At 35.1% G+C, this 26,056-nt stretch overlaps 1 protein-coding gene across 3 annotated transcripts in view; it reads left to right on the plus strand.

Annotated features, from left to right (window-relative positions):
- Nucleotides 1-26,056, plus strand: part of Phf14 (PHD finger protein 14) — a 141,810-nt gene that overhangs the window by 96,518 nt on the left and 19,236 nt on the right. For 2 of the 3 annotated variants that reach the window (XM_060373980.1, XM_060373983.1), the window contains one exon: nt 12,299-12,416. In XM_060373980.1, coding sequence (XP_060229963.1) covers nt 12,299-12,416 — 118 coding nt within the window. The other variant, XM_060373982.1, reaches the window with a different exon arrangement.

The raw sequence follows: 26,056 nt of genomic DNA on the forward strand, positions 1-26,056 counted from the left end.
AGGAGGACCCTAGGGAAGATGCTACCAGGCTAGACACTGGTAGCAGTAGAGGAGAGGGAACAGGACAGGAGCCAATCACAGAGGGCCTCTGAACGACTCTACACAGCAGGGTTCAAAGCAGATACTGAGACTCATAGCCAAACTTTGGGCAGAGTGTAGTGATTCTAATGAAAGAAGCTGGAGATAGAGGAGATAGGAATTCCACAAGGAGAACAGCAGAACCAAAAATTTTGGACACAGAGGTCTTTTTTGAGACTGATACTCCAACCAAGGACCATGCATGAAGATAACCCAGAACTCCTGTACAGATGTAGCCCACGGCAGCTCAGTCTCCAAGTGGGTATCCTAGTAAGGGGAACAGGGACTGTCTCTGATATGAACTCAGTGGCGGGCTCATTGACTCCCCTTCCCACTGATGGGGGAGCAGCCTTACCAGGCCACAGAGGAGGACAATGCAGCCAGTCCTGATGAGATCTGATGGGCTAGGGTCAGATGGAAAGAGAGGCAGACTTCCCTTCTCAGTGGAATTGGAGAGGGGCATGGGAGGAGATGAGGGAGGTAGGGTTGGATTGGTAGGGATAAGGGAGGGGGCTACAGCTGGGATACAAAGTGAATACACTGTAATTAATAAAAATAAATAATTTTTAAAACTCCACCCTGGAGGGGATTGAAGCAGGTGCAGAGACTCACAGCACAGGGAGTCTTGTAGAAAGGGGGAGATAGAAAGACCCGGAGGGGACAGGAGCCACACAAGGAGACCAACAGTGTCAAAAAGAAGCAGGGCCCAGGACTGACTGCAGAGACTGAAGCATCAACCCAAGACCATACATAGAACCTAGACTCCTTGCACAAATGTAATCCATAGACAGCTCAGTCTCCGTGTGGGTTCCCTAGTAAGAGGAGAAGAGAGAATCTCTGACATGAACTCGGTTGCCTGTTTCTTGATCACTTCTCCCTGGTGGGGAGACCTAGGCAACCCACAGAGGAAGAGGATCCAGACAGTCCTGATGGAACCTGATAGCCTCGGGTCAGACAGTAGGGGAGGAGGACTTCTGTATCAGTGGTCTAGGGGGAGGAAGAGGGAGGGAGAAAGAAGGAGAAAGGGTGGGATAGAGAGGAGATGAGGGAGGGGACTACAACTGGGATACAAAGGAAATAAATTGGAAATAAGAAGAAAGGAGAAAAAGAATTTCAGTCCTTAGAATCACCAAACGAATGAATTCAGTTTGTAATGTTAGAACTAAAATACATTGTTTTCCTGGTTTTTATTTCACTTACTCAAATGAACATCCTATTTTATCTATTTTTCGTATAGCAAGAGTTTTAATTTATATTGGCTTTGTGTTTTTTAATGCATAAACCACATATTAATGATGTGAGAGGGAAAGGGAATTTGACAGGATTAGGTACAGATTTGGGGGTTGGTGGTGAATTGTGATATCTAATAATGATGGGTTATAATGTAGGTATAAAGAAATGTTACTTCCAAGTATTTTTGTCCAGGGAATTATAGTAATTATCGTATTAGATTCTTGGTCCCAGACTGTTCTCTACATGTAATAGGTCCATCAGTCCTTGTAAGATCTATGAGCTGTGTATATCTTCCTTTAAATATGAGTGATCTATGCTATAGAAGCAACAAACAATGTGAAATTTAATCCCAGTAAATAGTAAAAGAATCTGTGTGAATTGTTATATAATTAAAGCTTCTCTTCCACAAAACCAGTTTTGTAGTGTCTCACAGGTCTGGTGGCTTTCATACCACTTCTTCCTCATTATGTTCCTCTCACTCTGCTGGTGCTTTCCTTGTTGATCTTTTAATCCCCACAACAGCCATTGATATGATACAGATAGGAGACAGAAACTAATCTTATTCCTCTTCTGTGAGTAAGGTAATGGAGAACTATTTAGCTAAGATGACACGCTTAGAGTATGATCAAAGTGTATATTGAGTATAAGCCATCTTACCTCTCAGGCCCATGCATTGGTCATTACACATACTGCCTCACCACACTGCACTGATTTAACATGTGTGACTTAGCCAAACACAGCAGATACTTCTCCTTGTGCCACTGTAACTAATAAAAGATGCAGAACACATTTATATCTTCTTATTCATCCGTTGCTGAAACTCTTTGAAAATCTTTTTTATATTAATTTCAAAGAGGGCTTTCTAGGTACACATGGAGTAAATGCTAGGTTAAAACATAATCTTCAATCTAAAATACTACAGTCTTTTACCTTGACATGTTAGAGCTGACGGCAAGTTATGTTGCTTATTCTAGCATTTAAAAAGATTTAAAAGACTAGAAGAAGTTTAGTATAAAGTGAATATTTGAAGTAACTTAGTTTTCACACAGTTAAAGACCAACTTGGGTTTATTTGGAGTTTAAAATGGATTCCATGATATATTATATATCCATATGCAAAGGAGTGTCACAAGTAATAATAAATTCTTGGTTATTTGTTAGTCTCCATGATTTTGCACAAAATTAAGAGTGACGTATACACACATTATAAATTGTTGCTTTCTCTAGAATATGCTTTTCCAGTACTGCTTAATGTTCAGACACAGTTCCTATCAGATTCCAAGTGTGCTCAAAGCTTTTCACTTAGGGCCCAAAGCACTGAAAAAAATGTTGCACAAGGTTTGTTGTTTGTCCAGAAATCTGGCTCTTGCTGTTTGTTTCTTATGTGTTAATGAGTACAGCCTTTCTCTTAACATTGTTTCACATTATATTCTTTTTCTTGTAGAGTTTTGATTCCTTTTCTTTTTCTCTGGTTGAGTTTGGCATGGTAGTTCTCCTTAGTACTACTTTATTTCTCTGTGTGCCTCTTTTCACTTTCTTTTTCTCAGCGGAACTTAGAAGCATTAAACACATCTTTCTAATAAATTTAAAAAATGAACTTTTTTATGATGTGACTATTTAGCAATTTTGCATCATCTATACATCTCTAAATATGTGAAAAGTGGTAAATTTTTGTTTCTACCATAGTAAAAATGTTACTTTTAACCTCTAAGCCCTTAAGATTTCTCCTCTCAAAATCAAGACAAATTTGGCAAATAAAATTAGTCATGCGTTTCTAATTCAGTCCTTTTAAGAGGAAACCAGGGTAGGGACGAGGGATAGTTGTGCGTTTCCTCGAGCCCTGTAAATTTGCCATTCCAGGTAATGAATGCAGCGTACTGCTATTTTTCAAAATAGTAATTGGTCAAAGACATTTTCCTTTGTATTTAAGCCCTTCTTTCATAAAATAGATTGATTTTGTCAACCAAAACTATTTCCAATATTACAAGAGGAGACACCTCAGTGTTTAAAAGATAAAAAATATTCTTTTGTAGTCTATGAGAAACCTTCCTAAGATCATGGCATTTAGGGTGAGGATTTCTATCTCTGTTATTTGAATCTACTGTGATATTATTAGTATGCTTCATAAGACATAGTGCAGAGCTGCTATGATCTTTAAATGTTAATGCTTTTTTCTTATCACTTTACTGTGTAGATACCCTTCATGAGACCCAACTCTGCCACAGCTCATCCTCGGAGGCAATCCCGGAAATCTTTTATAAGTGTGATTTTTTTTTAAATGTGGATAAAACTCTCAATAGAGTATATAAACTAAAGGAGAACAGCTATCTTGTCCTTCCCATAAGCTTATCACTGCAAAAAGTGCTTTTGCTTGTCAAGTTTGGATAGAATGTAATTGATTGGTTTGTTATATGGGTAGACAAGGCAGTTAATTTTTGCCTGTGTAGATTTTTTTTCTTTTTCTCTTTCTATTTTTTTCTTCTTTTCCCCCATTCCTCTTTTTTTTTGTTGTTGTTGCTACAGTGATCAGAAATACTTGGTGGATGCATATTAAAACAACAGTGGGTAATGTCCTATCAGAATTGGTTTAGTGGGTAAATGTCTTTCCCTCTTGCTTTGTTGGCTAAAGACAACAGTGTTTGGACTCACTGAAGACTAAAGGAAGCCAGTGGGACTTACTAGTCTCTGCTTGCCTGTTGAACATTTATCTCTCCCTTATTTGTTTGTGAAAAGGACAGTGCTTTTCACTGACTACAAGTTTGTACCACCTTGTTTACTACATGTATTCACACATGTAGTGATATTTGTGATATTCAGCAAAAGTGAAAGACTGCTGAAGATTACAGCTTTTGTTTTTGAGTTCTGTGGAAGCATTTGATGTTAGCATGGACACTTTATAACTAGAATTTAAGCTCAAGAATACTTGTAGTATTTGTATTAGCCTATAGGTTTTTATTTCAGAAATATACAAATTTATTCGTTATTGTTTTATTTAATACAAACTTTCTGTGTTCCATATAATTTTACTTTTGAACGTACATGTGAAGCTATGAAATAAGGGTGTTGCAGAGCTTGTTGAGTATACAACCTGCCTGCTGAAAGATCTTCACCAGCACCTTTGTCTTCCCAGAGGTTTACAGAGTTCACATTGATCGTCAAGCTTTGCAGATCCAGTTTTAAGTCAACGACAGAAATGCTTTGAATATTGCACCACTTAATCCTGAACTGATTTAGAAGAGACTGCTGTAATTGAAATCACATATACATGTAAATTGTTAAAATATCTCTGGAAATTCCATTGTTTATCATTGTGGATTTGGATCTTTTCAGGGGCTTTTGGAATACTTTAAACTGTAGAAATAGAATAGACAATGCTGTAGATAGTACATTCAAGTGTATGTATGTAACACTGGTATCCCTAGTAATCTGTAGTTATAGGAACCATATGATTGGATAAAATGTTTAGTAAAATTAAATGTGTATTAAGTAATATATAAAGGTACTGTTAATTTATTGATAGATTTCATAGCACTGGAGAAAATACTCATAATCCTTAGGAAAAGCAGTATGTTTTCTTTAAGTGTAAGGAAGAACCAATCACCATTATTTAATATATGGAGAAGTTGAACTCCAGCAAATTTTAAGAAAAATGGCAATGGCAGATTACCATTTGTGAAATGAACTGTGCTTTAGACCAGTTGTCTTACCATAAGGTAAGAAAACATTAATGGATATTTTTAAATTTAGGGTTTCTGTTTTCCTCTAATGGGTTTCTGTTTTAGTTCTGAGAAATCCTAGGATTTCTGGTTGAAGAGGCAGTGTTAACCAAAAGCCCTTCCACAGTGCTTATAATTAGAACAGTCTAATTATTATTCTTCCATCATTTAGTTTTTAGTGGTAGATTATGCTTTTCCAAGTTCGAGAAAAGATCCATGTTACAGATATAAATTGCACAGTTCCTATATGATAAATTCTTAAAAGTCATAATCTTCAAGAGAACAGAATAAAACATATTCTTTTCATAATCTCCTAAATGAAGTGCAAAATTAACTTTTGCCAATTATTGGTCTTTTGATGTTAAAAAGGAAAATTAATGTTTATCTAAGAAAATATTTCTAAGGAATGTATATCTTATAAATCTATATATAAGAGAATGGCAGGTCAGGAATTTGACAGTTATTTACCACAGCATAGGAATTGGAAAAAATATTACAATATCAGTAAGGGACTGATATTTTTAAGGGATATGCCAAAGTGCCATATAAGCATGAGAACTTAGTACTAATGTGAAAAGCTGGCACAGGCTTGTAATCCCAGTAATGGGGTACAGAGACAGAAAGATCTTTGTGGTTGACTGGTCAGCCACCTTCCAGATTTGACAAATACCAGGCCAATGAGAGACCCTATATAAAAAAACACGTAATACGTAATTTCTGAAGCAGAATGGCAGACCAACACATACACACACACACACACACACGAATGTTATTTCCCCTAACACATACATAATATTTGGAAGGAAAGTAAATGCCTCTAAAATACAACATGGATGAGATGGTAGTGAAACATCAGAGTCACGGGCAGATTTCTTTTTTAATCTTAATTTTTATTTTTTTTCTTCACAATTTATTCATTATGTATCCTGATTGAAACCCTTTCCCTCATCCCCTCCAGGCCTACTCCCGTCCCACCTCCCCCATCCCATTCCCCTAGTCCACTGAAAGGGAAAGTTCTCCACCATTGCCATCTGCACATAGCTTTTCAAGTCTCATCAGGACTGCCTGATCCTCTTCTTTGGTGGCCTGGCAAGGCTGCATCATTTTAATTTTATTTTATTATTCTATTTTATTTTATTTGAGATTCAGTTGACTGTCATCTTCTCTTTGTCCTCCTGACCACCAAATGTGCTGTCCCTGACTATCTGAAGTTTCTAATTCTGTAGATCTGTCATAAAACCCAAAAATCTGAATTTGTAACAGTTTCCAAATAACGTTGATTTAACTGGTGAGGAACATTACTTTGAGAACCATTCATAAATGGTTATTTGCTTAAAAATGATCATGTATCTATTCATATTGAGTAATAATGAGTGTGGGTTTAGTGTCTTTAAGAGGCACTTAGATTTCTCAGAATATTTCTTTCCAGATAGAGGGTTTGTAGAGACCCTCTTCTGAAACCAATAAAATACCACTTCCGCAATTTTAAAAAATTCAGTTAAACATTTATTTCACAAATCTAGCAATACTGCTTGTCCAAAATGTCACAGTTCTTTTGTCAAAAAAGGTTACGGTTGTGTATGATGTGAAAACAATATTTAGCCTGAGCCTGAGTTTTTTAGGTATGCATGCATTACTCATATATAACTACTTTGTGTTTCTTGAATGTTTATCTGATATCATGTGTCATGAAAATAGATTTCTGACAAATAATATTCATATTTGTTACCTTACTTCCCTATTTATGCATCCTGGTTCTTAGTGAAAAACTTTAATAAGCACTCAAGGTTCCATATATTAAACACATACACACACACATACACACACCGCTACCTCATCAGTATGTTTTTACTTGACTCACAATATGGAAATATTTCACCAAAATCTGTTTAAAAATTTAGAAGGACTTTGCAACAGATTAGACCATTAACATTTTAAAAACATTTTTAGTTTTCTTATTTTTTTTTTGACCATTGAAACCTGTTTAAGAGAATTACTTAATATACATGAAAGCATATGAAGGCAGAATTTATCTATATCTGCCTGAGGCATCGTGCTATAAATTTAGATAGCAGTAAGGAATGTGAACTGAGACAGGATATTCAAGTGGTTCCTTATAGGGGGAAAAAAAGTATGCTTCCTTCCTGTAGTGATCACCTCAAGGTGCTCCTTAGGCCTGCCAGTAAGATTGACTGCTGTTCAGGTACATAAGATGTGATGAACTTTTAATGTTCATGCTGGGTTTGGTAAATAAAATGAGATTGACCGCCTATCCATTACCTTGCTTATCTGATTTACATTATAAAATCAGGATCTACACTATTAATTGGAGAATAATTAGTTAATTATGAACGGGGTAATGCAAAGTTATGTGGAGCTTGAACACAGCAGGTTGTAGTGCTAAAAAATTTCCAAGGGCTTGAGCAGATGGAGATCAGTTTATTAAAGAACAAAGCAGACGTGTTTCAGGTATGGAAATGTCTAATCAGTCTCTCATGCTGTGAAAAGAGACTTGACCTTATTGTGTATTTTCATATGAATTGCCTCTTTTCATGTTCTGCTTTTTGTTTTGTTTTGGTTTTCCATTTCACTTTTAAAGTTGCAAGCTGGCTGTTGCAGATGTAGATAATGAATTGATTCCACTCTTTTATTGGGCTTGGATTTGGCTTTTCCAAAGTGTTTCAGTTTATCTACAGTCACCTGTAATGAAGAATTTTAGACTTTTCATCACTCATTCACTATGAGAGAAATTCCAAGTAGCATTAATGAAATAGGTTCACAGGTTCCACATTGGTTCAATATTTGTGAAATATGGTTTAAAACAAGTTTTTAATTAATTTGTATAGAAAATGCTCACGGAGGTGACTTGTACTAAAATTGTTAAATGTTACAAGGATGAAAATATTTTACTTATAGGTATTATATACCATTGATAGAATGTGGAGTTTTATGACAGTTCATATTACTTAAAATTTTAAGGAGCCTCACTATGTATTTATTCTATCTATTAAGACATTTAGTTGAAATGATTGGTTACTGTTCACTGAAAAAACTTATCAGTGTTAGCTGCTAAAATTGTGTTTGAATTGCTATTAAGGTTTGTTTTAAGCAGTGTTAATATTCAGGAATAATCCAGCCTTTCAGTTCTGATGCTCAAGTTTCTAAGTGAACAATGTAATGTTCTGTAGTTTCAGAGACAGTGTTTTAATTAGCACTGTACAGACTTGGAGGGAATGCTGAGTATGGTGTGCTATTAAGGTAACAAAATATCTACAGTTATCAAGACTGTTGTGATTGTAAAATAGTACATCCCTTTAAAAGTTGGAGCCACAGATTTTGCTTCTTATTAAAGGCCGGTTTGTCATGTGGTCATAAATTACTTGCCTAAGAGGTGCACTTACTTATTTCAGCTAGATTTTTAAATAGTGATTAGCATCTGCCATAAATGAACTTATTAATTGGAAGTTAAGAAAGCTAAAAATAAAAACCTTTGGAATAGTGGTCCTCAACCTTCCTAGTCCTGCAGCCCTTCTGTACAGTTCCTCACATTGTTGTGATTACCAACCATAAAATTATTTCTGTTGTTCCTTCATAACTGTAGTTTTTCTAGTGTTAGGAATTGTGATGTAAATACCTGTGTTTTCTGATGGTCTTAGGTGACCCCTATGAAAAGGTCATTCAACCCTCAAACGGGTCATTACCCACAGTTTGAGAACCGCTGCTTTAGCACCTTGACTAGCTTGCCTTTAAGCACAAGAGAAAATCAATCAGATATTTTTGCCTGTTTCCACATTGTGAGTAGTCAGTCTACCCCAGCGTAATGTGTGGATCAGAGCACATAGAAAGATCAATCATTTTCTCTTTGTCTAGGGTGCTATACCTAATCATATTGCTAAGTATTTTAATACAAATAGAATTGTGCTTATTTAGTCTCTAAGTTTTGATAAATCAATATGTAAAATGCCATATAGAGCTTCTATGTCATTTGTATCTGTATCAAACAATACAGTATGTAGGAAGTTGTGTTTGATAGGTACTTAATTGATTAGCTTTTGTTTTCCATTATAATTGGGGTTTGTTTTATTTCACTAGACTGTAAATTTTAGGATTCTTTATAGTCTAATGTGCACAATATTTATTAGATACTTTAAACATACTTCTTTAAATATCAAGTTTAAGTTTTATTTTAAAATATATTCTTCATATGCTAGTTTTATATTCTTTTTTATGGTTAAGTTATTGCCTTCTTTTTATTATAATGTGCAAATGGTATAATAATGTTTTTATTCACATACATATTTGTTTTGTTTAATAAAGTATGTTGTGTTATATCACAGTACTTTTGTGGGTCAGTGACTTCTTTTGAAAACTTAAACATTTTGTTCACTGTTTTGACAGCTAAATATGTTATTGTTTTGCTGCAGTTAAAATGTTTTCAAGTACTTACTAGAAATAGAAACTAAGTAAAATTCATCAGTAACTGTTTTTACTCTAGTATAGTTTTCAGGGTATAGCCTTATATAAGACATAGTTTTTGAGTTTTGAAAATGTTTCAATTTTCTATATAACCAAAATTTGCTAGTTATTAATCTTTAATAAAAATTTCACAGTGATATGTATGCATGTGATATACAGTCTACTATTTTAATCTTTTTGAGGGGATTAATGCTATCTCTTAAATTTGTCAGTGGACTTAGTTAATACAAATTCTTACAAATTCTGCTAGATTTCCTCTCGACCATTTAAGATGTAATTGTTACCAGCACCTAAAATTACAACTTTGTTTCAATTTAACAGAATTTATGATATTTTTCTATATAAAAATAACTTGTACAAGTCATTTGAATATCTTATCTTTATTTCTTTGGTAAACTTACTGACTTCAAATGGGGTATTTCTTTCTGTGTTTTTCTTTCTCTCTCTTGGATTTTGGTGGTTGCTAGGGTAGAGACCACCGCTTTATGGTATTTAAACATGGAGTTGCAGCTTTTACTTACTGGTGAGTAAGCAAGGAACTTAGAGAACTATCCTAAGACCCCAGTGTCTGCCATCATGAGAAAGACGTCCTGAAATGTGTCCTGATGAAGGTATCAGGAAGAATTAGGTCATCTCAAAAGAGCAAATGCCTCACAGCTTCTTCTGAAAGAGCAACCAATACCAGAACAGGTATTGGATCATTTACAATTTTTAATATATTTTAGATGCTTCATTTCAAACAATGTCAGTTTACATAGTCTTAATAGTTTTGGTGGTCTAATTTCTGTATAAGGAAGTTTCTTTAAGATAATTATGGTTATAAAACTACAGATAATGTTAGGAAGCAATGACTTGTATTTTAAAATAAGTAAGAATCCTAAAGACCTGAAAAATCAGACAAAACAGAAGATAAATGGTGTTTTAAGTACAGAAACTTGACAGAGTAATGTAGTACCAACTGTAGTTCAAATGACAATCCTAGAGTTAAAAAAAAAGCAGAGAAAATGTTATTTTATGTATTGCTCCTGATGAACCAAATTCTTTATAAATTTTCTATCAAGGATTATTGACATATTATAGTCCCTGTACTTATAGCATTGTTTCTTTCCTAACTAGAACTCCGGACTTTCTCATCAACTTAGAAACACTCATACTTCAAAAGTTTCTGTACCCCAGTTTCTAGTGTAATTGAAATTTTAGCTACTGAAAGGTAAATTAGTGTAACTGAGAAAGGAAGACCCTGAATTCTGTGGTCTTACTATATGATATACATAATCTACATTTGATATTGGCTATATAATCTTATTTTTAAATGCCAGAGGAACAGTTACTTGAATATTTAAAAATTTTAAGACATTTTTGGATGCTTCATTTCAAACAGTGTTATAGTGTATAACATTTATTAGTTCTGTTTTATTTTATTCACTTCTGTGATAGGAATTACAGTAGATATATAATTCACTTCTTGAGTCTCAAAGGTTTGAGAACTGTTCATTCACTTATTTCATTGATAAGAAATGAGTTGTAAAGAAATAATGAGTAAGCCATGGCAGGTAACTGTCTCACATTTGCTTGTGTCTGGATAACGTGGCTCTTGAATTCAGAAATGGCTCCTTGAAAGGCAAGGTTTTTATAGCATGGTAAGAAATTTTTACCAAAAATACAGATTATGGAGGGTTTTTTTTTTGTTGTTGCTGTGATCATTTTTTAAAGTTAGGTTTTTTTTTTTTTCATTCTGTGGCATATGCATAAGAATAGTTCCTTTCTGTATTTTTCTCAGTGGTAACTGAATAGGAATTTTGTGTTGTGCTCAAGCAATCTATTTAATAAATTCTTTCTTTGGTGTTGTAGTTGTAAGTTAATTGACTTTTGACACTGTAAACAAGTGAGAAATGAGCAGTAAATAAAATCTGGTTAAAAACTATACCTTTTCAATTTAAAGCACACACACACACACACACACACAAATAAAAAATAAAACCCATTTTCTAAAATACATAGTTCTTTCTATTAGTTGCTAAATTTTGGTCTTGTTATTCCAGTTGATGTAAAATTATTTTTAAGCACTGAAATAATACAGATTTTTCTTCATTGTCAGCAGGATGAGATTGTCTGAAGCGAAGAATAGGTATGGTAGTTTTCTTAGATTATGTACATCATATGAGGCGAGACACTATCAAAACATCTGCTAAGTGTAAAAATATTCTCAGAAGTACTTGAAACACCAAGTCCACTGGGAGAAAGTAATGAGAGTAATATTTAATCCTTTAAGTGGTTTCTTCTTATAGATTTAAATATACATAAAAAGATTGTATATGCTGTGGCTTGTGTTAGCATGTTATAAATGTTAGGAAGTTCATTTACAGTATACTTTAACTTGGAAAATACAAAAATGAAGTATAAATTATATGGCAGTAATTATAGCTTAGACTTCTGTAAACTGTTTACTGGATAAGTAATTAATTCTATTAGTTCAAAATTGAATTTTTATTAATTTTTGCATATATAATTATACATATATTCATTCATATATTAGCATTTGTATACCATTAACATTTTTTATTATCAGAATGTTCTGAATGACAGTTTTCTTGCAAATTTTATTATTGTTTCATTTTTCTTCTACTTTATTTACTTCAGATTTAGATCACCTTTACTATAAATGTTAATTTCAAAATCTCTTGAGCAAAGGTTAGAATTAAGTGTTAAAGTTGTAATGTGTAACACTTTGTCCTTTTGTCTTTGAAAAAAATAGTTTCAATATTTAGATACACTGTGAATCTGCTTATCCTACAGATGTGATGAATGCAGACTGTGCTACCATTTTGGCTGTTTAGATCCTCCTTTGAAAAAGTCTCCTAAACAAACAGGCTATGGATGGATATGTCAGGAATGTGACTCTTCATCTTCAAAGGTAAGTGGCGAAAGCAGTGAAGAATTGGTTCTTTTCATCTTGACAATTTTTCTATATCAGAGCATCCACTTCCTAATTTTAAAAACAAAGAAGAAAACTATATTAAATGGCATAAATATCCTCTTAGAGTATTTAGCTGTTTGTATGTTCTCTGTATTTCTCTAGCATATTAAATACTGTGATAGTAGGATAATTTACTACTGATTTACTACTTTGAGGGCATAGAAGGGAAAATAGTAGAAGTGATTGACAATAAAATCCTATTTTAGAGATGATTCATTTTACAGTAACTAAATATAGTGGGGTGGTTTTATAGACAGTCATTAAAAATCTAACTATAGTAATCTAAACTTATTTTAACTAAGTAGAAAAGGTAAAAAGAATCAAATAAGTAATAGTTTATCTTCTCAAATAAACTTTGAATTTCTACAGAGGATCAGTATTTTACCTCTAAATTATGGCAGTCTGTAGCTTCCTTCCTTTTCTTTTTTTTTTTTCTTTCCTTTCTTTCTTTTTCTTTTTCTCTCTTTATTCCTTCCTTTTTTAAAATCAGGGAAAGAATAAATAGATTATTGATCCTTGTACTCATTTCACAGAAGTGCTGAATATATTTGAATGAAGACATAATAATTAGCATACAGTGGTAATGAAAAGTAAGGGCTTATTGTGGTACGACAGCCATCCTTTTTAATAAATTGAATCCATACAGAATTTATATTCAATTATGACAAAATTGGTATTATAAAAGTTAATTTTTGAGTAGACAAGATTTATTCTAGCTTGACAGATGCCTTCTGAAATTTTCTTCCTTAAGCTTCAAAATTTTTGGTTATTTACAAAGTAGTTTCTATCACTCATTAATGCTGTCTGCCTAGAAAAGGTATACCTTTTTCCTTTTGCTGTGATCTACATTTCCCCTGCATCACTACTTCCATCTCTCTATTTAAACCAAATGTCCAGCCTCATTCACAAGCTGCTTCATCCATATTTGACAGGCTGATCTTACAGGCGCTTCCCTTCGTTCTCATGCCTCAATTTAGTGCCTTCTGTTTCTCATGCTATTACACTCCCTTCTCTTTCGAAACTCTCACAAGAGCTCTCCCAAACTTTCTTCTCTTTTATTGTTCTTTTTAACGAGAGGCTTCCAAATGAAGTATGAAACACTGACATTTAACTTACCTCTATATAACATTCTACTTTAATTTCCATGTCTGAATATGTTTTATAAGGTACATAAAGAGTTTAAAATATTTCTAGACTCTGTAAAGTTACAACATTTATAAAAAATACAATTAACTTTTATAAACTAATTTTATCACAACCAGCTTTGTTTGGTTTACTTAAATTGTTAATAGTGAGGGTTTGTGTATGTATGTAGTGTTTTATAGAACTGTAGCACTGAAGAACAGGTATATAAAATTAGGTGACAAGTACACTGAATGTTTTTGAAATTGGTGAATAATTTACTATAATCATTTCATAGATATATTTAAATTGTAACGCCCTATAACAAAGTAGTCTTTCTGAAGATATAATCACAGCTCCATCTTAAAATATTGCAGTATTTTCCCATCATCCTATATTTATAAATATGACAGACAAAAATCAGAAAGCTTATATTGATGCATTCCCATCTCCTCTCAGATCATTCTGGTTTTCTGTCTCATTTATGCCCTTCACTACAAAATGGTTCTGATAGGATCATATATTGAATTAGAATCATATATTGAATTTAGTTTTTAGTTTTCTTTGTTGCTGGTTATGGACAGTTCCTCAGTTTTTCTTAACTTTCATACTTACCCACTTTAATAAACATACTACATTTATTTTATAGGGTGCAATTTTCTAATTTTTTGTGGTATGCATCTTCAATAAGAATTTCACAGATATTAGGGACTGAGGCAATGTCAGTAGGTAAAGTTTATGCTGCAGATAAGTGTGAGATCATGAGATTACCAGCCTCTACGTAAGAGCCTGGTGTGGCATCCTGTATCTGTAACCCTAGCTGGGAACAAAGACTGTCAGAGTTCTAGAGCTTGCTTGCCAGCAAGTCTGACAAAATAGTGACTTCTGGATTTAGTAAGAGAGTCTAAGTGGTAGGGGAAGACACATGACACCTATCTCTGGCCCCAACATGAACACACACAGCTAAGTGCACCCACCCATTTACACATGTGATATAAACCACACTTAGTATTGTGTTCTTAAAAGGTATTGCTTAGTCCTTCTTGGCCGTTCTTGATAGAGATCTCAATAACTGTGTCAACTTACATATCCCAAATGAAGATAATGTGTCTGTTAAAAATGTGTTAAATGAAGACACACACTTCTTTTGAAGTGGGGCTCTTCCAGGTTATGAGTATTCACAGGCCCCACTGCGGGTTGGCGTTCAGTGGCTGTGCCTGTAACCTTGACTATAGATTCTCCATGGCAGTCCACTATTGCCCTGCCAGGAGATGAGCTATGTAAGCGGGTAGACTTCCTTTCAACTCACTTTTGCGTTTTCGTTCTATTGAGCTACAGTTTTTGAGCAGTAACACATTGTGAACTTTTATGGATAGAAATCTTATTTAAATTCCATTTGTAAGATTTTTTTTTTGGAGACACATCACATACCAGCTCATGCAATCGACATTTCTTGATGATCATTTGTAATATACATACATGAATGGGAGTCTGGAGAGATTAAGAACACAGGCTGTTCTTCTAAAGGTCCTGAGTTCAATTTTCAGCAACCACATATTGGCTCATAACCATCTATAATGAGATCTGGTGCCCTCTTGTGCTGTGCAGGCACAGATGCAGGTAGTATACTATATAAATAATAAATACATCTTTAAAAAAATTAAGAAGGAAAAGAAATACCTAAATAGGAGAAATACAGTTTTAAAGTATTTTATTTTGTACATTTTTTTTGTATTGTGCAATTAAAATTCTATAGCAGATGTATAAAAACAAAATATCAATGTAGTTATTTTCAGGTAAAATAGTTTTGACATTTGTGCCTCTTCGGGAACTTAGCTGAGCAGTCTCCTCAAGGAGTTTCTTGCCACAATACATTAAACAAGCACATTTAATTGAACCTAGTTATATGGGAGATTGAATGTCTGGATTTTATGTATTGTGAAGATTTATGAAAAATATAAATTTAAAATGATGTATCTTTAAAAGTTCTTTTAAATATAAAGTTTATAACTGACCCATAAAAAAGACTTTCTAATACTTTAACTATTATTTGACCTCTGGGATTTTATATGACACACAGGTTGGATTATAAGTTTCTGAATTCAGCATTGTTGAAAGAGAAATCACTTGGAAAACACTATTCTACCGTCCTGATGTAGTAGTTCTGGCATTTGTGCACAGTGATTAGACCTTACTGAAATGTTCTTCACTAATCTTTTCTGAGTTTAGATTTTCCTTCTTATTTTTCAAGATATGTAAAAATCTATAAAAAGAAAGAAAAAAATAAAAGAAAAAGCTCTTTGGACTGTTCTGTACAACAAATCTGTGGTGGAAGATAGACTTGTTAAAAGTCTGAATATTAAATCTGTGATGTGTTATTTTCACTATCAGGTCTAGTTTTTGCTTTCGTTTTTCAACATAAACTTTGGGTTTCCTGCTTGCTAGTGAACAGGGTTGAGCTTACAGACTTAGTATTGATGGGGCTTTTGATGCTAAGCATGCTCACAGTTCTTGTAACACTTTCCCTGGGAAAGAAAACTATATAAATGTCTTTTCATCTTGTAGTTTTAAATAAAGTGTTGTACTTTGGGGGCTACTGTTAATTTATCAATTAAATTCTGAAATTATATGTGGATATATATATATATCCATATCCAGTACTGAGGTTAAAAAAGATTCGACCTGATAGTCCACAGGAGTCTAAAGACTGCCGAGTTATATAACAAGACTTGGTTTAATCAAAATAAGCCAACAATAGCAAAGGGCACAGTGTATTGTTGTCTGTATCCTGAACTAATTAATGGGAAAACCGCCTATTCAATGAAGTTATGTGCATCATTACTCTATGGATGCTTCATCAAATAACGATCTTAGAAAAACAGATTACCTACTTTCCTTCTTTTGTAATAGAACTGAAATCCATACTGATCTGATTAGGTCAGTAATCTAAGGTGTTTGCATGATCATATAATACAGTTAAACATAAGCTTCAACAAGTCATGCCTAGAAGGTGGTTTCTTTCAGGTGAAATTGTCAGTGTTTATGATATACCTATTTTGATATATTCTTTTATAGAATACAAAATAGTTAAAATAGTTTAAAATAAATAATTGCTTCCTAAACTACTCCAAAATAATTTGTAAAATTAAATACTAAATCACTTTTCAAGATATGCTTCTTACAACCTTGAAAAAGCCAAGCCCTTTCTAAGTTTGGTGGCATGTGGGCCTGATGACTTTCTATACCATGCTGAGGAATGCTATATGTGACAAGAAACTAAATCAGAATTGAGATAATTAATCAAAGTAAAGTAGGATACCCTATATAGAAATGCCTTTCAGAAATAACCTGTGTCCTTCTGCCCTTTATTCTACAATAGCATTTTATGGTCTTATTTTGATTTTAGAGAAAAGAGTTGTTTATATTGAGAATTAAAGCAAAAGAATATTTTATAATAGTTTTCAGAATGTCAGCAGAGTTCTTTAACCTTTCCAACCCAGCTTCTGACATACTAAGATTGGTTTGTGTAGATCATAGTTTTATAAAATGGAGGAGGAATGTGCTCCCTAATTGGTGCTTACTGTGCTCACAAATCTTGTGAGTAGAACGGAAATACTCTCTTGAAGAACTAGTCCTAGTTGAAGCAAATTAGCCTATTGTAAACTGTGAAAATGGCTCCTTAAAAGTATCATTTATATCCTGGCTTTAAATGCCAGAGTAAGATTTCAGGCATTCTAGTTAAGATATGGGCAATTTGTTTACTCTCCTTTGCTAAACATGTAGTTTAAGTATTTTTTTTTCTTTTCTAACTTATATGTTGTACCTTAAGGATATATATCCTTTTGCCTGTCAGGTAATTGTTTTTGTTTCTTTGAGTATTTTAGTGTACAACATTATGTTGTTTTTTTTTTTATATATGTGTCATTGTAAGATACATCTCTTTAAAGTAATCCTCAAGCCCAAGCTAAACCGAGTAAACTTGGAGAGTTAGGCTAATGGAGTCTTTGCAAAGCAGATGAGGAGTTACTTACATTTCAATGAATTCATATTTTGACAGTTCTAAAATTAGGATGATGTCACTAAGCATCTTTTTTAAGTGATAATTCATTTTCCATAGAAATTTGTCATTAAATATGAGCAGAGGTATTGTATACTGGAAAAGTGGTTACATTGTAACAAAATCCAATATGCTTATGGGATAGAAGGAAGAGTTATGCGCTGGGAGAAAATAGGCTCAAGTCTTAACTACAGTGCTGTCACCTCACAAGCTGCTCCAGTTCCATTACATTGAGCTTTGGCAGTGGCTGAGAATTAACGATGTGTTCAACATAAGAGACGTTTTTATAAAGCAATGTGAAACATAGTATTCTGCTTACTACTTTGCCTTTTTACATACCAAATAGAGTTTCCCTGTTTCTTTCAGAGTTTTACATTAGGTAGTGTGAGGTCATGTACCACAGAGGGCCTCTGAAAGACTCTACCCAGAGTACATCAAAGCAGATGCTGAGACTCATAGCCAAACTTTGGGCAGAGTGCAGGGAATCTTATGAAAAAAGGGGGAGAGAGAAGACCTGGGGGGAACAGGAGCTCCACAAGGAGAGCAACAGAACCAAAATATCTGGGCCCAGGGGTCTTTTTCTGAGACTGATACTCCAACCATGGACCATGCATGGAGAACCTAGAACCCCTGCACAGATGTAACCCATGGCAGCTCAGTGTCCAAGTGGGTGCCCTAGTAATGGGAACAGGGACTGTCTCTGACATGAACTCAGTGACTGGCTCTTTGATCGCCTCCCCCTTAGGGGAGAGCAGCCTTACCAAGCCACAGAGGAAGACAGTGTAGCCAGTCCTGATGAGACCTGATAGGCTAGGGACAGATAGAAGGGGAAGAGGACTTCCCCTATCAGTGGACTGAAGGAGGGGCATGGGAGAGATGAGGGAGGGAGGGTGGGATTGAGAGGGAATGAGGGAGGAGGCTACAGCTGGGATACAAAGTGAATAAACTGTAATTTATAAAAATAAATAAATTAATTAAAAAAAAAAAGATCATCCTGAGTGAGGTATCCCAGAAGCAGAGTGTCACACATTGTATAAAGTCACTCATAAGTGGGTATTAGCCATATAATACAAGATAAACATACTAAAATCTATACCCCTAAAGAAGCTAAGCAACAAGGAGGACCCTAGGGAAGATAATCAATCCTCATTCAGAAGGACAAGTGCGATAGAGATCATATTTTAATTACAATATTTCCCCTTCTTTTTTCCTCCAAGTCCTCCTTCCACTAACCTCATTCACAACTCTGCTTCATATTCATGGCCTCTTTCATCATCAGTTGTAGTTGTATGCATATATGTATTTGTATATTCATTTATATTCTTAAATATAGCCAATTGAGTTCATCTGATGGTACTCATAAGTATGTTTGTAGGGCTGACCATTTGGAACTGGACAACCAATCAGTGCTGTTTTTCCCTGGGGAGGATTACCTCTCCTGCATCCCACTTTGCTCAGTTGTCTGTACTGTAGTTCCTTTTATAGGGCTGAAGTCTCATCATCTTTTGGATGTGCTTTGGTGTCTTTGTTCATTTCTTGTTTGGACACTATTAACTTTTCTTATTTGCAAATAATACCTTGTTTGAGAGTGAACTAAATACTAATACAATACCATCCTGGCTTATTTGGATTAACTTGCTGTTGTTGTATTCTTTTTTCCCCTAGCAATACTGTGAAATTAATCATCCCATCTATAAAACATCAACTAAAATAGGCGTGTATGTTTATGTGTGTGTGTGTGTATGTGTGTCATTCTGTCCTGTTCACATATATATCCTAACTCTGTGATTTTTTTTTATTTCAGATACTTCTAAATTGTAAGTTAAATATGTTGATCCTTTGTTTCCTTACAACTATTTTGCTAAATCTAATCTCAGATGACTAAAGATGCAGCCTCTTAGTGTTTTCTTGAAGATTTCTTAAAAGTTTATATTAGTGTTATACCTTCATTTAGTTATGTTTTTATTAAATGTGCCTGAAATAATACTACTCATGAGTATCTGCTTCATTGGTTTGAGAAGTCTTTACAGTATTCTTGTAGAGGTGATTTGTATTTAGAATCACTTTGAAGAGTTCAAGTTGCATGAAGGCATTTTTGTCAGAAGGATGTTCTTTTCTCATTTTTTTTCCTGTCATTTTTGGGGAGGAGGGTTGTTGCCCTTGAGAGAGGATCTCATATAGCTGTATATATGAGAGCTGACTTTGCTCTCATATGCAATTGAGGATGACCTTGAATTTCTGTTCCTCCTTTGCCTTCAGTGGGTTTATCAGCACTCACCTGCCACTTCTGAGCCATTTCTGAGTTTTTGAAAGATTTACTATTCTCTCAACTTAAAAAAAAAACAAATAATATTTTTATTTCTAAAGTCAGAATTATAACGAAACTGTTGCAGCTCTGAAGGGAAAGGCTTCACCTACAGAATTTCTGCTCTAGCTAGTGGGAAAGTTTGCTCAGTGAAAGTGTTACAGCTCTGTGCCAAGAGGTATCCTTGCAATCTTAAGAAAAAAAGGGCGAGTTAATATGACCTAGAGAGGACAGGAGCTCCACAAGGCCCAAATATATCTGGGCACAGGGGTCTTCTATGTTTTTCCAAACAAGGACCACATATGGATATAACCTAGAAGCCCTGCTCGGATGTAGCCCATGGTAGCTCAGTATCCAAGTGGGTACCCTAATAAAGGGAACAGGGACCGCTTCTGGCATGAACTCAATGGCAAGCTCTTTGACCTCTCCCCCACCCCCCAAGGGAGGAGCAGCCCTGCTAGGCCACATAGGAGGACTTTGCAGCCATTCCTGAAGATACCTGATAAACCAGTATCAAATGAAAAGGGGAGGAGGACCTCCCCTATCAGTGGACTTGGAAAGGGGCAGGGAGGAGTTGTGGGAAGGAAGGTAGGGTTGGGAGGGAAAGAGGGAGCAGGATACAGCAGGGATACAAAGTTAACAAACTGTAACTAATACTAAAAAGAAAAATTGGAAAAAGAAAAAACAATTTTTTTAAAGGTATCCTTGCAGTGAGCCAAGGAACACAGAGTCACACTGCACAACAGACCTCTCACACAAGAGGTTATTGAGAGGGGAAAACAAAACAAAACAAAACCCAGGAGGTGTCTGTCCTTGCTCTGGTGAGAAGCAGCAGAGAATTAGGCAAAACACAGGATTTGTAATAGTATTTCTGGGGGCTGGGGCCACTTTCCAGTGTGGCCTAGGGATAAGGGACTATGTGTACTGATCATTGGGGTAAGCTCAGAGATTGGCGGGATTTTTTTTTCCCCTTATAGGGCAGCACCTGGTCACTCTCCCAAGTTGGGGCTGGGAAGGCCATCACAATCTTTCATAAACAACTGGCTATTAAGGCCTTTAGAGAATTCCGTGGGGGTGGAGGGAAGGAGGGTGCTGGAATGGCAGTTATAGCTGTTTTAGCCTTTGTAGCCTGGCTGCTAGAGCTCCTGGCAGAGGTGGACAGGGCAGGCCACTGTGTATCTTGAGGGTTTACAAAATGTACAGTGTATATAAAGTGTATAGAAGTAGTTGGCATGAAGAGCCAAAATTCAGGTTATCAACTGTATTTATAAATCTATTCTCAGGATGTATAGGTATCATGTAACAAGTTATGAGTATAAACTATTAAAGTTTATTTTATTTTGTTAATATAATCAGGCACTTACAAGAGCCCACAACAGCAAAATGCTCCTTAGTAACTCGGTTTAAAATTCTCCATTTCGTATCCTGCCACTATTTTAAATATACTTAACTCTGTTTTACTCTAAGACTGTTAAAGGATGTGAATAACATAACATTCACAGGAAGGGAGATTGCTGTGTCATTTATAAAAACCTTTCCCAGGCCAGCCATAATGATGCATACCTTTAATCTCAGCATTCCTGAGGAAGAGGCAGGCTGTGAATCTGAGGCAGGCCTGATCTCCAGAGTGGGTTCCAACAGAGGCTATATATAGTAAGACCCTGTCTCAGAGAGACAGAGACAGAGACAGAGAAAGATAGCCAGAGAGAGAGAAAGAGAGACTTTCCATACCTCTGCCTTTTTTATCTCAGGAAAAATGTGATGTTTCTCCATATTTAAATGTGTGTTCTTATTGATATGCTGTATACTTTTTTTCAGTCATTTTTCAGAGATATTTCACCTTCCAGGTCAGAAAACCCAGGAAATGAAAGAGAGAAAGAGCTGTCTCCCTCCCTCCATCTCCTCCCGCCCTTCTGTTTCATTCTCTTCCCTAACTTCCCCCTTTCTGTCTTCTATGCTTTAGTATCCCTATTACAGAATGCCTTGTTGGGATTGCTTATTTTTAATTAAATGTCCAGCAAATATGCTCATTATGTTTTTGTAATAAAATACTTGGAGCAACTTCATAAAGAAAAGAAATTTTCTTGACTGTCAGTTTAAAGGGTTCAGAATCATACCAGCAGCATTGCTTCAGCTGTGATAGAGGAGCCTCATGGTAGATGATATCACAGAAGCAGAAACTCATTATAAGAAAGCTCTGTAAAGAGACCAGAAGGCAGGGACTCTAGAATCAGACTTGCTCTTTTGAAGCTGCCTTCTCATGAGAACTAGCCAGAATCAGTAGACCATCACCTACTGCTGGAAACAGTGCAATGAATGACCTAAAGACCTTAAACCTTAATTGTTCAAATACTCTTAACACTGCCAAGTATCCAGAACAGGAACCCTTAGATGACAACAAATCAGGTCCCAATGATAGTACCCAGCCTAAATCCTAGTTTATCTACAATCCATAGGAATAGTCTGAATTCCTCTTATGCTTCGTCTGTGCAGCTGATCGTTTTGGCATTCAGCAGGGCTTTCTTTGTGCTGTAATCATTTGTGTCCAGGTCCTCTTTACAAGCTAGACTGGGGACTTTTACGGCAGGGTTTCTCTACTCTTTCAAAGACAAAGAGCCAGTTGTAAAATCTATCTTATAGTATTTTAACTGTCTACTTCTCCACAGGTAGCCTGCTTCCTGCATATATATCTTTGAAATTATTTTTAAACCTTTATTCTGCCAAAAGGAAGTATATAAGTAATACGAGACCTGCATCTTACATTATGCTTTACAGGCCAGAGGGTAGTTATTGATGCACAAAAGATGTCTGGTACATAAATCTGTGCCAGTCTTGACCCAAATATGCAGAAAAGATAAAAGAGAAGAAAATATTTATTCAGCAAATTTAAATGTCATGTATTTTTAGAATAATTTTTGTTCCTACCTAGTTCACAGTTAATGTATAACTGTTGATTTGTAGCAAATATTTTAAAAATAGAAGTTAGCTTAATTTTAAAATCTTTACTCCTGAAGTGAAGAATACCTTGTTTGTCTAAAAGTGCATAATTAATCTGGAAGAAAAAATGTTTTCTGTATACAATTGTATAGGAAGCTGTAGCCTATATGTATTCAGATATTTCCTTTGTCTTTATGGACACACTGTATGTTTGCAATGCTTCGCATAATTTATTGGATAAAATTCTAGACATTATTCATAAGCTGTGCTCAATTTTCTGTTTTGTGTTGGAATAATAAGATAGCTAACTACTTATAACTCTTTACCCTTAAAATTTATACTGTAGTATCTCTGAAATGCCGTTGAGCTGTCCTTGTTTTCTGCAAATGGTATATTATCAACAATTGTGTTTTAATTCTTGGAGCTAAAAGCAATGCTTCTGGTCCCCCAGTCCCTGATATACTGTATTTGTACCTTCTAGTTGCATGCTAGACATACAAACGTGATGTTTATCAGTACCTAGGAAATTCCAGTCACGAGTAGAAGTTTAAAATCTTCACAGTAGTTTGGATAAGTCCCGTAAAAAAGATTTCTTCAAAAATTCTTCTAAATTTAAGATGAACAATCCACCAATGAACTAGCTAGTGTCTGATTTGTTTATAAACTGAATATTACAAATCCATAATTGTTCTTTTCACTTTCTGTGCATTCAGGTGCTTGTGTAATGCATGTGAATATGTGTGTGTGTGTGTGTGTGTGTGTGTGTGTGTGTGTGTGTGTAAAAGCCTTAAGACAGCCTCATTTGTCCATTTTTCAGTTCCATATACTTTTCTTTTTTGAAGCAGTCTTTCATTTGGCCTGGAGATTGCCAAGCAAACTAGGCTACTCACTCTTCAACTTTTTCCATTACCTGTCTCCACTCCCAAGCAAAGTCTGGAAGTCCTGCAGACTTTTAAAATGAGAGTTGTCAATATATTCTGTTAAAATGGACATGATTTTTTTTAAGAATAAAAAAGAGGAACATAAATTACTAAATTGATTGTACTGGCACTTTTATGGTTAAATAATTAGAAGAACATTAATATTGTTCACATGCTTTAATTTCTTTATTGATGAGGGAACCTAGCTTAGAGATTTATGGTAAGCATGGACTTATACAGCTAGGTAAAGGCAAAGTGATGTCCAGATCAGTGTTGGCCAGTGAATGCTCTAGCTGCCAGTATTTATTAGTTGAGTTAATCAAGTATTCAGAAATATGATAGTATTTCTTTATAAATCCAGTATTAATAGCAAGTCTGTACTAAAATATAGACATGTGGAAGTGTTTTGTGAAACTTACATCACAGAAAGATACATGCCAGTGTCAGGTGGAGTAGCACATAGCTAAGTAAACCCTGACAGAGACAAGCATTTCTTACTTTCCATGTTCTGTGAGAATAGATATACAAAACTGATTTGTCGCTGACAGGCAACACCCCCTAAATTCATGCGGTGATCCCTCTGGTCTCTCCCCGTGGTTTTATTCTTTTTACTTAGTTTCATTTTGTTGTTACTGTCATTTGGGGTTTTTGGAATAGGGTCTCGTATAGCCCAAGCAGGCTTCAAACTGGTTATGTAATCAGAGGCATTGGATTGCTGATCCTCCATGCTTGTGCCTCCCAAGTGTTGGGATTATAGGTATGTGACACTGTGAGGCTTAGTATGGCACATTCTCTGAACACACTTAATGTCCCTATGCTAGTCAGTATGTGTGTTCAGTGAGACTGTCTCAGAACCAAATTGTTGAGAAAGCGGAGTAGGAAAGCACGTGAGGTCATCTCTCTGCCTTGATTGCTCATGTTAAGATGGAGACAGTAATTGATGTCTACGTAGTCAAGCTTCTGGAGGATACTCTGAAGCTTGTTTAGAGCCTAGGGAGGATGGGGCCTGGGCTAAGTGGCATCTGGGATCTGTCTGACTATACTTGTCTGTAAGGGAAACAAATGAAATGTTTTTTTCATTGAGACTAGGGTTGAAATATATATTAATAAATTATTTAATACTTCCAAAGCACTGAGAATAGCACTCCCTGTGTTTTCATCCTCTTTCTTTTAATTTGAAGGCCATTTAATTTATTTAAATACTACCTTGACCAAACTGTTATTATTGAAAATGTTCTTTGTCTTTTTCCTTCCACTGTAACTCAAACTTTGTTAAGGAGTAACAATTTTCTGTGTTGGCAATGTTAAATGTAACCTTAGCCTTCAGTTCATTGCTGCAGTTATGTTTCCAGAGCCTGCTTTAGGAGATAAACCCATTGCAAATGAAGACAGCATTCATTTTCCTTCTACCTCAGGCCGCACGAAATTGATTGGGGTAATAAAATGACAGCACCTTGTAATATACTGAAGGCTCTTTAATTCGAAAACCAGTTCCAGCCTGATTCCAAGCTTGTTTAAAGCTAATTTATGGCTTACATAATTTTCAGCTGGCTGACCAAGGTAAAGGATGATGTATGAAAATTGATAAAGAATTAACTTATGATACATTCAGATGTGTCTTGTTAAAGTCAGATGGTTTTAAAAACAGAAGGTGGGAAGAGGGAGACAGAAATAGTAAGCATTTTTTCATGTAGTTAACACTATTAACAGAAGATGAATTTCTCAGCATGTTGTGTCATAGCTGATTTCCTGTCCTTTCTTTGTAAAAAATCAGTTCTACCTTGCTTTTTTTTTTTGTATTTTAAAATCCTTCATTTTTCATAACATAGGGTCAGTTTGATAAGCTTGGATACTGTTGGCAACTGTTATGGTTTCCACAGTACTGAGTCTATATGGTGAGGTAATGAGGAGCCCGCTAGGTAGTTTAGTCCACTAGTGTTTTCATGACACGAGTCTTAGATGCAGGCTGAAAGGATTTTTTGCTGTTCACTTAAATATGAACTGAAAAGTAGGCTTTAGTCTTCTTGACTCTGTAAGCTATTTCATCTTTTTATATACTATATTTAATAATTTTAAGTGATAAATAATATATCCTCTCTAATAAAGTGCCCTGTATTATGAATGAGGGCAGGTTTACAGAATTGTCAGCACTCAAAACTAGGGAATAGGTGGTGTAAATAATTTACATGGTTATTATGTTTTACCTTTCTAAAAGACAGTGGAGGACTGGCATGGT

Source organism: Meriones unguiculatus, chromosome 21, assembly GCF_030254825.1.
Source record: "Meriones unguiculatus strain TT.TT164.6M chromosome 21, Bangor_MerUng_6.1, whole genome shotgun sequence".
NCBI lineage: Eukaryota > Metazoa > Chordata > Mammalia > Rodentia > Muridae > Meriones > Meriones unguiculatus.